This window comes from Typopeltis vanoorti, chromosome 10 (genome assembly GCF_054136105.1).
Source record: "Typopeltis vanoorti isolate ZY-2024b chromosome 10, IOZ_Tvanoo_1.0, whole genome shotgun sequence".
Classification (NCBI taxonomy): domain Eukaryota; kingdom Metazoa; phylum Arthropoda; class Arachnida; order Uropygi; family Thelyphonidae; genus Typopeltis; species Typopeltis vanoorti.
The window spans coordinates 19224333-19236637 of NC_143558.1; the positions used below are offsets into that span (position 1 = coordinate 19224333).

The window sequence follows — 12305 nt, forward strand, 5'->3', positions numbered from 1 at the left end:
TTGTGGGTGGGGGGGGAGAGAAGGAGCAAGATAAAAAGAAATACACAGGGAAAGAAGAGTAGGGACCAGTCTACAGATAATATAACAGGTGTATATTACATGATGTAAGGCATGGTCCAGCTTCAGGTACCTCGGGTTTGCTGTGCCCATAGTCACTAATGTGAGCTCTGGAGGATGACACACACACACACACACACACACATACATATATATCACCATCATCAGCCATTGTTGATCTACTGCTGGATGAAGGCCTTTCCAAGATTACTCCAAAACTCTGTCCATGGCTCTCCTTTTCCATGTCATACCTGCAAATCTGATGATATCATCAATCCACCGTAATTTAGGTCGGCGTCGTGGTTATTTTTCCTCTTGTGGAATCCAATCCAATCCAGTACTTGTTTTGTCCGTCGCTGATCTTGTTTTCGAGCAATATGCCCAGCCCATTGCCACTTCGGATGCTTCACTCTTGCTATGATGTCAGAGACTTTGGTTTGATTTCTTTTCCATGTATTCCTTTTGTGATACCAAGCATACTTCTTTCATTACTAAATTGTGTTGTTCTTAATTTTCGAATTTCCTTTGCATTCAGTGTCCATGTTTCACAGCCATATATGTCAGTATAGGAAGAATACACTGGTTAAAAACTTTTCTCTTCATGCATAATGGTAGTTGGCTTTTGAATATTGAATGTATAAATATATATATAAAACTGCTATTAGAAACATGGGGTGAACAGAAAAGTAAAGCATTTGGAAAATAAAGTAGGATGAAAATATTAAATGAGAAATTCGACAAATTATGAACATGGAAGATAATAACAGTTGAATATGATATAAAGATATTAAAGTGTGCAAGAAAAGATGAAAGAGAACACAAAAATTAGAAATGAAAAATATCAAAAGTATAAAATATTAATGATTGAGAAAATTTTAAAGTACAGAAATTAAACTTATTCCTCCATGGATCGTTATACCTTTCAGCTTCAAAATTGATGCTTCCATTTACTTTTTAATTCCATATACTTGGAATTGGACAAAAATGGGGGGGGGGTCTTTAGCTCATGTACAGTACAAATGTACTGCAGGTTTAGTAATAACCTTTTTGTGTGGTAACATAAATATATATGTGGGTAGTATGACCTACAAACCTTCTAAACTTTGTCTAGCCTTATAGTTGTAGCATAGGTTTCTGTGGTTTAGCAGTTCATAAGAACTGCTAAACCACAGAAACTTTTATCTAGAACATATGGAAAGACACACACAGCAAGAATTACAACCCTCTCTATATAAAATTAATGATGTACTTCCTAGGGAAAAAAATTATATTGGAAAAGGAATTGTCAGAGCAATATACTGTCTGTATATGTTCATTAAATGTGAAAATGATGGCTCATTGTGTGTATCTGTCTGCTGCGAACCAGCATTTACAGGCTAATATATACATTACTCTTCAGCTCACTGCCTTTCTTAGAAATTTGAAATTATTAAATCTTTCTTATCTAGAACCTATAAAATTTGCTCCTGAAGAAGCTCTCTTTCAAAAAATATCTATCAAGAAATAACTGTCCTTTTAATGGTTACAATCCAAGAATTACCCCAAAAAATGAGTTTCTTTTCTGAGGAACAAATCCACAGAAAACCTCTTGTTACTGCCATCGTACTTGTATATTCTGCCCAGTTTGAGAGAACTGTAGCTTGTAGAGTGCCAAGAAGAGTCAATTCGTGTTGAAGAGGGGAAAAGAATAAGGGATGTACGAATTTGTCACCAACTTGCAAAATCGCGTGCTTTATAGGTAAATTTTTCCAACTGTTATGCAAGCAAAATAGTTACCACTTTTAAAAACTAGAATGTTCATAAAAGAAAAGATAATTTTCTGACGTGTAATGATAAACACTCATTCTATGAAATGGATTGATTTCCCTATTATCAGACTGGATTCGCCTTCTTCTGCCATGTGCAGAAGTGTCAAGGGTTCTCTCATCTGTGGTCATTTTCATCATCATGCATATCAAGGATTTAGGGCTAGCATGGCCTGTTCTGGTCGTTGAATCGTTTAAGAGGACGTCCTGGTTTTCTTTTTCCTAATGGCTTGTTTTGGTAATCTTTCTGTTTTCATTCTTTGAACGTGTTCCATCCATTTATGTTTATATTTTTTAATGTTTTCTATTACTGGTTCTTGGTTTAATTCTTTCATAATTTCTTCATTTCTTTTGTGATCAAATAGGGTTTACTTTGCAGTTTTTCTCATAAACTTCATTTCTGCTGTTGTTAATCTTTGTTTGTCTTTTTGTTTTATTGTCCAGATTTCGCTTCCATACATTAAGACTGGTAGGGCTAATGTATTGTATACTTTTAGTCTGGTTTGTTTTTGAACTAAGTTTGGTTTAAATATAGAGTTAATTACACCTGTTATTTTTAAATATTTTGCAATTTTTACGTTTATATCTTTTTCATTTTCATATGTGATCGTACATCCTAGGTAGTTAAATGAATTCACCTGTTCTAAGATCTTGTTATCTATTACTATTTTAGTTCTTGATGAATCTTGTCCTTTAAAGGCCATAGTTTTTGATTTTTCTGTTGATATTATCATCATCATCAAATTTCTGCCATGTACCCTCAAGGGATGTACAGGATGTGATAGTACTACATGAAAAAAATTACATCATTCTATCTACAATTTTCCTCCAAATCAGTCTGTTACTTGTCAAGACTCCAACATTATCAGATCTTATATTTCTATCATCTAAGGCACTTTGTACCGTATCAATCCACATATATCATCTTGGTCTTCCTCTGGGTCGTTTTCCTGTCAACCTGGCCGAGAACACTTGTTTTGCTAATCTTTCCTCGCCCATTTGTTTAAGTGACCATACCACCTGAGATTAGCTCTGCTAACACATTCCTGGATGCTAACAATGTCAAGTTCTTTCCTAATATTCTCGTTTTTAATATGATATTGCCATTGTTGCAATCTGTTCATGCCTATAATCTTTCTCAGGACTCTCATATCTGTGGTCTCCAGTCTTTGGTCAAGTGTTTTACTTCTGACCCAGCTCTCAGATCCATAAGTTAAAACTGGTTTGAACACTGTCTTCTATACAGCTAATTTTGTGTTCCTACTAATTTCTCTCTTATTCCATATGAATTTATTCAATTGACTTCCCACCATACCAGCTTTGCTGATTCTGTTGTCTATTTCTATATTTAATTTACTATCTTCAGTAAAAATCGTGCCTAAATAGCTGAAATGTTTTACTTGTTCCACAGGTTCTAAATTCACAACACAGTTGACATTTTCAATTTTCATTCTGCCTATTTTCATTGTCTTTGTCTTTTTATTGCTGACCTTCATACCATATCTATTACAACAGCTATTCAATTTAGTCAGAGAATCTTGCAGACTTGCAGCGGATTTATTTAGAAGTATAACATCATCCGCATAAAGCAAAGAGCTGACATTAACATCTCCAATTTTGATATCATGTTTAATACCACTTTCCTTCATAATGTGAACCATATAGATAATGAATAACAGAGGGGATAATGAACATCCTTGTCTCACACCAGATGTAACACTAAACCATCTTCCTGTACTTCCTTCAATTCTAACTGCTGACTTACAACTCAAATAAAGACTAAGTATTGCTTGATATAATGCCCCATTGACACCATATAACTGCAGCGTATTGAATAGCTTCTCTCTTGGCACCTTGTCATATGCCTTTTCCAAATCGACAAAACTTAAATACAGATCTTTGTTATATTCCCATGCTTTCTCGACTATTTGTCATAAAGTGAAGATCGATCCTGACAGCCTCTATTTGGCCTGAATCCAGCTTGTTCTTCACCAAGCTTTTCTTCCACAATTCTTCTCAACCATTTCTCAAGTATACTTGCATAGATCTTGCCAGAACACTCAGTAGAGAAATACCTCTGTAATTCTCACATGCAGTTTTATTTCCATTTTTATATATGGGTACTATGAGAGCTCTACTCCAATCATCGGGAATTCGTCCCTCAGTCCAGGCTTTCTGAACTATGCAGTGCAGCCACTGTAAGACTCTTATACCACAATACTTCAGCATTTCTGGTCGAATATCATCTACTCCTGCTGCCTTTCCACATTTCAAGCCTTTGATGGCCTTTTCTACTTCAAGTATGGATATGTATTCCTGACTGCATGCCTGGTCATTGTTTTTTACCACTGTGCTGTCATCACTGCATGTTTCATTTAGCAGTTTTTCAAAGTAATTACTCCATACTTCAAGGATATCTTTTTCTCCCGTTTTCATGTCACCTTTATCATCTCTAATTCCTTTTACAGCACTCTTTCCTCCATTCTTAAGTTTCTTCAACAACCTCCAGAATATTTTGCCACCTTCTTGATATTTATTTTCTATGTTCTTACCAAAGTCTTCCTATGACTTTTGTTTAGCTAGTTTTACACAGTGTTTAGCTTTCTTACATTTGTCTCTGTATTCTCTAAGAGCATAAGCAGACTTATTTGCCAGGAACTTTTGATATGCTTTCTCCTTTTCCTTCACTCCCTCTCTAATTTCCTGTGTCCACCATGGAGTTCTGATTTTTCTATCCTTGCTACCTCTCCACATGATTCTCTGGTGGAATTAATCAATGTTTTTTTCAGAGTTTGTCAGTGAATCTCCAAGGTTTGATTCCTGTTCTCAAACTCTTTCATTTTTTCTTCAATAATCTTTGTGTATTTTAGTTTACAGTTCACATCTGAGAGCTGCTCAACTTTTATTTGCTTTAAAACTTTCTGACATGTTATTCTTTTCAATATGAAATTAAATTTTATCCTGCTCAATACCAAATAGTGATCACTTCCAATTTCAAATCCTCTGTATGCTCTGGTGTCCTGCACCAGGGAGAAAACATCACTATCAACAGTAACATAGTCAATGAGACTTTTCTTATTCCTAGCCTCTTCTCTCCATGTGAATTTGTGCACATTTTTATGTTGGAACATGGTGTTAGTAATAACCAGTCCATGTCCTGAGCAGAAATCCAACAGATATTTGCTATTATTATTAGCTTTGCTCTTTTCTCCAAATTTTCCCAAAATATTTTTGTATGTCTCACAATCATTTCCTACTCTGCTATTTAGATCCCCAACAAGGACCAACTTTTCCTTTTTCATTGTGTCAGTTGCTTTTTCTAAAGCCTCAAAAAATTCCTCCACTTCTACCTTAGTAGAACCTTCTGTTGATATTTTCATACCATAATCTTTGGATATCTCATTTAGATCTAAAATAGCTTGTGGTCAAAAAAAAGTGGTCATTCCAACTTAGTTTATTGTGGTTGCACTGGAAGATCAGTTAAGAAGCATGTTCAGAACATTGGAGCCACATTCAATATATTAAGCCTCATAAATCAGTATCGTCTCAACACAGAATTGCCATTACCCAATATTAGTAGGTAGATGGTCACCAAACTTCTACATAATAGCATTTATAAATATCAATGTTCATTCAAAGCAAGTGCCAAAGTCCTATGATATTGGCCTAATCTAAAAATTGATTCAACATCCTGTATGAATTTTTTTTAATTGATTCCCACTAGTGGTGATCCTACCAATTTGTGATGACATTCAAAAAAGATACCTTTGTAATTCATGAATTTTACTGTTTAGATTGTATTCAGAGTTCTCTTACTGTTCAGCCTGCTCTGTGGATGTTTAATGAGATGTAAAATTGAGCATCTGTTAATGTTATAAAATAAAGTTATTTACTGTGGTATGTGTGTATCAAATAACAGTGGTACTTTCAAGCTTTCATTTAGCAAGGCAATGGTGATGATGAATTATTAAGCATAGAATGATGAAAAAATCTCACATATCTATACATACATCAATAGATTAAGTAATTTAGTCTGTTATAATGTTTTTTAGCTTATTAGAAAATTACAAAATTTAATCCTTGTTTTACATTTAATGTTTTTTATAGAAAAGAAATTTATCCAACAACTTGAAGAATGGTCACATTTCTGTTAATATCATCAGTATGTCTGATGTGACAAATTAGGCAGGAACTACTTAGACAAAATATTAAGAAAAAATATGGCAGATACAAGAAGACGTGTGAAACTCTATGCCCTGAATGCAGATCGTCAGTGGGATGATAGAGGAACAGGTCATGTATCTTCTTCATATGTAGAAAGGCTGAAGGGAATGTCTTTGTTAGTTCGAGCAGAATCAGACGGTAAGAAATCTCCCAAATTGAATAGTACTTGAATGAAAAGTTACATATTAATTTATGAGGTTCACTAATTGTGAGTTCTCTTGAACAAAATTTTGCATTTAAGAAAAACATTTTGAAATTTCTCTCACATCATATGTATTTATGTTATTCAGATGTCAAAGAATGGTTGGGAGATAAGCATTTACTATTGTAGATATTTTAGAAGGTTTTTTTTTTTTATGTAGTACAAGGCTTGTTAAATATGAACGAGGTGTTCATTATACAGTTATCACTGTAAGTTGCTCATAACTTAAGAAATATTAACTAGAATGAAGTGATTAACAAATGGTTAACTATTTTCTCTGAATATCACAAAACAGTGCAAGTGCTGAGAGCATAGTAGAAATTTACAGCTATAATCATTTGTTTGAATTTCCCATAGGTCTCTTGCCAACTTATCTTTCCCACATATGTTAATAAGCACAATCATCTGTTGCAGCCAAGTAACTTGGCATTATAGAAACTTAATCGCTGCTATTAAGTAGTCAATCCTATGTGCATAGTGCTGTTCAGATAATCTTTAAATTGAGTTATCTTGTTGTTCCTGACCAAAAAATAAAACTATTGTCTATGTCAGTGGTGTTCAACCTTTTTTACTGCACGAGCTACTTTTCTATAAAAAGTTATTCGGTGAACTACTCGCTTATATAGCTCACGTTCCCCGAACTTGATGTCTGATTACTCACAAATAAACAACTAAAAAAAAATACACAACTTAAAAAAAAATTTATTTATCACTTTTAATTATTTTAATACAACAAAAAAAAATAACAAATATATTGGAATAAAATATTTATTTCTCTATTTTGGAAAACCCAAGTTAGAAAAAACAACAGATTGATTACAAACTCACAAGTTACAGAAAATGCTGGTTGATTAAAAAAAAAGTTAATGTGAAATTTGGCATTGTTTGGACCCTGCAATATTTTCATAGTCAAGTTGATATGAAGAAGTGGCCAATCGCAGACAATCATCCAAATGATCATTTCTAATTTGGTTTCTTAATTGATTTTTTATGATGGTCATATTTGAAAAAGTGGATTCTGACAAGTATGTCGATCCGAAACACGATGGAATATTTCGCTCAATATCAATTAATATTGGGATTTTTTCTTGTGCATACTTCCAAATGACTTCATTGTTTATTGATTTTAAATGTAAACTATTCTGAATGTTTATTATCTCAAGTTCTACTTCAGCTTGGTTTATATCAAACAGCCCACTAATTTTATTTGAAATTTCTGTGATGTTCAAGTTTTCTTAAAATGGATTATTGGTAAAAGATACAATCATTTCACTTTTATTAAAATCTTTAAATCTTGAATTTATTTCTTCCTCAACTAATTCTATTTCACGAATAAATTCTTTTAAATCATAGCGAAGCATTTCTTGATTTTGTTCAAAAATTTTAATAAATATGGGAGATGTCTAAATTCGCGGTCATATTTTTCTTTAATAAAAGTAAGTATTTTGGAAAGTTTTTATTGAACTTAACATGTCAATTAAATTTTTATCTCTACCGTGTAACTCTAAATTTAAATTGCTTAATTCGTACAGAAATCTACTAAAAATGATAAGTGTAACAACCATCTTTTATCACTCAATTGTGGATAAAATCTCCTTTTTCATCAAGAAAAATTTTTATATCGTTAATTAATACAAGAAATCTTTCTAAAAATTTACTTCTGCTGAGCCAGCAAACATTATTGTACAATAGAAGTTCCCTATCATGATCTGCCTGTAATTTCCTTGAATAGAATAAAATTCTATTCGAGGAAAAGCACTGCTGTTGCAGGGCTTTTCCTCGAATAGAATTTTAAATGTAATATCCAAAACATCTTTTGTGTTTAATCTTTTACTACACAGTATTTGTTGCTGAATAATACAGTGGTGTGTTAAAAAATCTGGATATTTGTCATCATTTTTACATAATGAAATGAAGCCTGATTTATTACCTATCATTGCAGGAGCACCATCAGTAGTAATAGACACAAGTTTAAAAAAGCAGAAGTTTGTGTTGTTTCACAAATTCATCAAATGCTGATAAAATGTCTTCTCCCCTAGTCCTTCCCAATAATGGTATAATTTTCAAAAGTTCTTCGTTACTTGAATAATCTTGAAATACCATGCAAATAAATACCATTGACTGAGCAATATTAGTGAAGTCATTTGATTCATCAAATTGTAATGAAAACACAACTCACACAGGTGAATGTCTGACATTAACCTGGCCTGGAAACTTTTCTTCGGCAATTTGAAACCTTGTCCGCGGCCTAGAAGTAGTCTCTCTCTAGTGATGTCTCGAACCGAGAAGCTCCTTTCTGGAAGCGGGAAGCTCCTCTCTCAAGCAACGTGGATCTGGGCAGTCTCTCTGACAGCAATTCTGGAACCGGGACCCCTTCTGTCCATTTTTATTAGGCCTCCTCTGAGATCTCGCATGAAGTTTGGCAACCCCAAAAGAATCGGTATGACTCTTTCATCTTAAGTTTCAAGTTCGGCACTCCTTTGGTTCTCCTCCGCTTTCTTTCGATTGTAAGTTGCCGGCCAACAGAAAGTTGTTTGAACTCTTTCTGACTGACTTCGGAGATGTTTACACTTAGAGCCTGCAGGCCTTTCTCACACATACAAGTTTCAATAACAATCTTTCTAATGCCGCCATGTACAGCTTTGGCAACAAAAACATTGCCTTTGTTTTTAACACTCTAACATATTCTTATTAAAGCAGTATATACAGTTAGCTTCAAAAGAGTTATTTACAAAAACATATAATACAAACTATACCAAGACAAACAAAGTTTATTTTTTTACAATATTCACATGGGACTTAACCTAAGTAAAAAATCGATGTAATGTGCTTTGGAATATTTAATATTTAAGCTGCAATCGAGTTTTTACACTTTGCTTATAATTGTATTCACTCGGCTCGCTGTTTGACTTTCACTAATCCAAATTAATTCATTTACCCGGACTTATAAGAAAATTACTGATTTGACAATTTTAACGAAAAATAAATAAACAATAGCAGTACACTTAAAGCGAATTAAAAATAATACAAAATAATGATAAATAAAATATTATGTTTTCAATTTTAATTAAATTTGTAAGTAAGGAGGAATACACAAGAGATTGACCAAAAATCACTCCCCAGTCGATTGCAGTCGACGGGTTGAACACCCCTGTTGTATACGATGCTTAGTGTGTATTCTCAAATTGTCTACTCAACGTCCCCCCTGAAGAATAAATCCTGAGTGTGCTACTGCACACAATAGCGAGCAAATTAATCCGAATACTTCCAAAGAGTATTTATGTTTAGATATATATATATATATAACCTCGGCTGTCTTTCGGAATTATTTTTATTGCTGGCTTTCTTCAAGAATGACAGTATTAAAAATAATCTTGCCATGTATATCTTAGTATTGATCAAAGGTATGCTGTCCTAAAACTGTTGATGATCAACAGTTGAAAAAAAAAAAAAAAAAAAGATCAAAAATTATTACTCATCATCATCATCATCAAATTCCTGCCATGTACCCTCAAGGGGTGTACAGGATATGACAGTACTACATGAAAAAAATTACATCATTACTAACTTCCTATCTACAATTTTCCTCCAAATCAGTCTGTTACTTGTCAAGACTCCAACATTATCAGATCTTATATTTCTATCGTCTAAGGCACTTTGTACCGTATCAATCCATCTATATCTTAGTCTTCCTCTGGGTCGTTTTCCTGCCAACCTGGCAGAGAACACTTGTTTTGCTAATCTTTCCTCTCCCATTCTATTTAAGTGACCATACCATCTGAGATTAGCTCTGCTAACGCATTCCTGGATGCTGACAATGTCAAGTTCTTTCCTAATATCCTCATTTTTAATATGATGTTGCCATTGATGCCATCTGTTCACGCCTCTAATCTTTCTCAGGACTCTCATATCTGCGGTCTCTAGTCTTTGGTCAAGTGTTTTACTTCTGACCCAGCTCTCAGATCCATAAGTTAAAATTGGTTTGAACACAGTCTTGTATACAGCTAATTTAGTGTTCCGACTAATTTCTTTCTTATTCCATATGAATTTATTCAATTGACTTCCCACGATACCAGCTTTGCTGATTCTGTTGTCTATTTCTATATTTAGTTTTCCATCTTCAGTAAAAATTGTGCCTAAGTAGCTGTAATGTTTTACTTGTTCCACAGGTTCTCCATTCACAACACAGTTGACATTTTCAATGATTCTGCCTATTTTCATTGTCTTTGTCTTTTTATTGCTGACCTTCATACCATATCTATTACAACAGCTATTCAATTTAGTCAGAGAATCTTGCAGAATTGTAGCGGATTTATTTAGAAGTATAACATCATCCGCATAAAGCAAAGAGCTGACATTAACATCTCCAATTCTGATATCATGTTTAATACCACTTTCCTTCATAATGTGATCCATATAGATAATGAATAACAGAGGGGATAATGTACATCCTTGTCTCACACCAGATTTAACATTAAACCATCTTCCTGTACTTCCTTCAATTCTAACTGCTGACTCACAACTCAAATAAAGACTAAGTATTGCTTGATATAATGCCCCATTGACACCATATAACTGCAGCGTATTGAATAGCTTCTCTCTTGGCACCTTGTCATATGCCTTTTCCAAATCGACAAAACTTAAATACAGATCTTTGTTATATTCCCATGCTTTCTCGGCTATTTGTCGTAAAGTGAAGATCTGATCCTGACAGCCTCTATTTGGCCTGAATCCAGCTTGTTCTTCACCAAGCTTTTCTTCCACAATTCTTCTCAACCGTTTCTCAAGTATACTTGCATAGATCTTGCCAGGAACACTCAGTAGGGAAATACCTCTGTAATTCTCACATTCAGTTTTATTTCCCTTTTTATATATGGGTACTATGAGAGCTCTACTCCAATCATCGGGAATTTGTCCCTCTGTCCAGGCTTTCTGAACTATGCAGTGCAGCCACTGTAAGACTCTTATACCACCATACTTCAGCATTTCTGGTCAAATATCATCTACTCCTGCTGCCTTTCCACATTTCAAGCCTTTGATGGCTTTTTCTACTTCAAGTATGGATATGTATTCCTGACTGCATGCCTGGTCAGTGTTTTTTATCACTGTGCTGTCATCACTGCTTGTTTCATTTAGCAGTTTTTCAAAGTAATTACTCCATACTTCAAGGATATCTTTTTCTCCTGTTTTCATTTCACCTTTATCATCTCTAATTCCTTTTACAGCACTCTTTCCTCCATTCCTAAGCTTCTTCAACAACCTCCAGAATATTTTGCCACCTTCTTGATATTTATTTTCTATATTCTTGCCAAAGTCCTCCCATGACTTTTGTTTAGCCAGTTTTACACACTGTTTAGCTTTCTTACATTTGTCTCTGTATTCTGTAAGAGTAAAAGCTGACTTATTTGACAGGAACTTTTGATATGCTTTCTTCTTTTCCTTCACTGCCTCTTTAACTTCCTGTGTCCACCAGGGAGTTCTGATTTTTTTATCCTTGCACACAACCTCACCACATGCCTCTCTGCCAGAATCAATGAATGTTTCCTTCAGAGTTTGCCACTGAATCTCCAAGGTTTGATTCCTGTTCTCAAACTCTTTCATTTTCTTTTCAATAATATTTCTGTATTTTAGTCTACAGCTCACATCTGAGAGCTGCTCAACTTTTATTCGCTTTAAAACTTTCTTACATGTTATTCTTTTCAATATGAAATTCAATTTTATCCTGCTCAAGACTAAATAGTGATCACTTCCAATTTCAAATCCTCTGTACACTCTGGTGTCCTGCACCAGGGAGAAAACATCACTATCAACAATAACATAGTCAATGAGACTTTTCTTATTCCTAGCCTCTTCTCTCCATGTGAATTTGTGCACATTTTTATGTTTCGAACATGGTGTTAGTAATAACCAGTCCATGTCCTGAGCAGAAATCCAACAGATATTTGCCATTATTATTAGCTTTGCTCTTTTCTCCAAATTTTCCCAAAATATTTTTGTATGTCTCACAATCATTTCCT

General features: G+C 34.0%; 1 protein-coding gene across 3 annotated transcripts in view; it reads left to right on the top strand.

Annotated features, from left to right (window-relative positions):
* Positions 1 to 12305, top strand: part of flfl (serine/threonine-protein phosphatase 4 regulatory subunit 3 flfl) — a 229579-nt gene that overhangs the window by 75605 nt on the left and 141669 nt on the right. For all 3 annotated transcript variants that reach the window (XM_090399682.1, XM_090399684.1, XM_090399683.1), the window contains one exon: positions 5970 to 6224. In XM_090399682.1, coding sequence (XP_090255808.1) covers positions 6083 to 6224 — 142 coding nt within the window. In that variant the 5' untranslated portion in view covers positions 5970 to 6082. The remainder of the gene's footprint in view (positions 1 to 5969; positions 6225 to 12305) is intronic.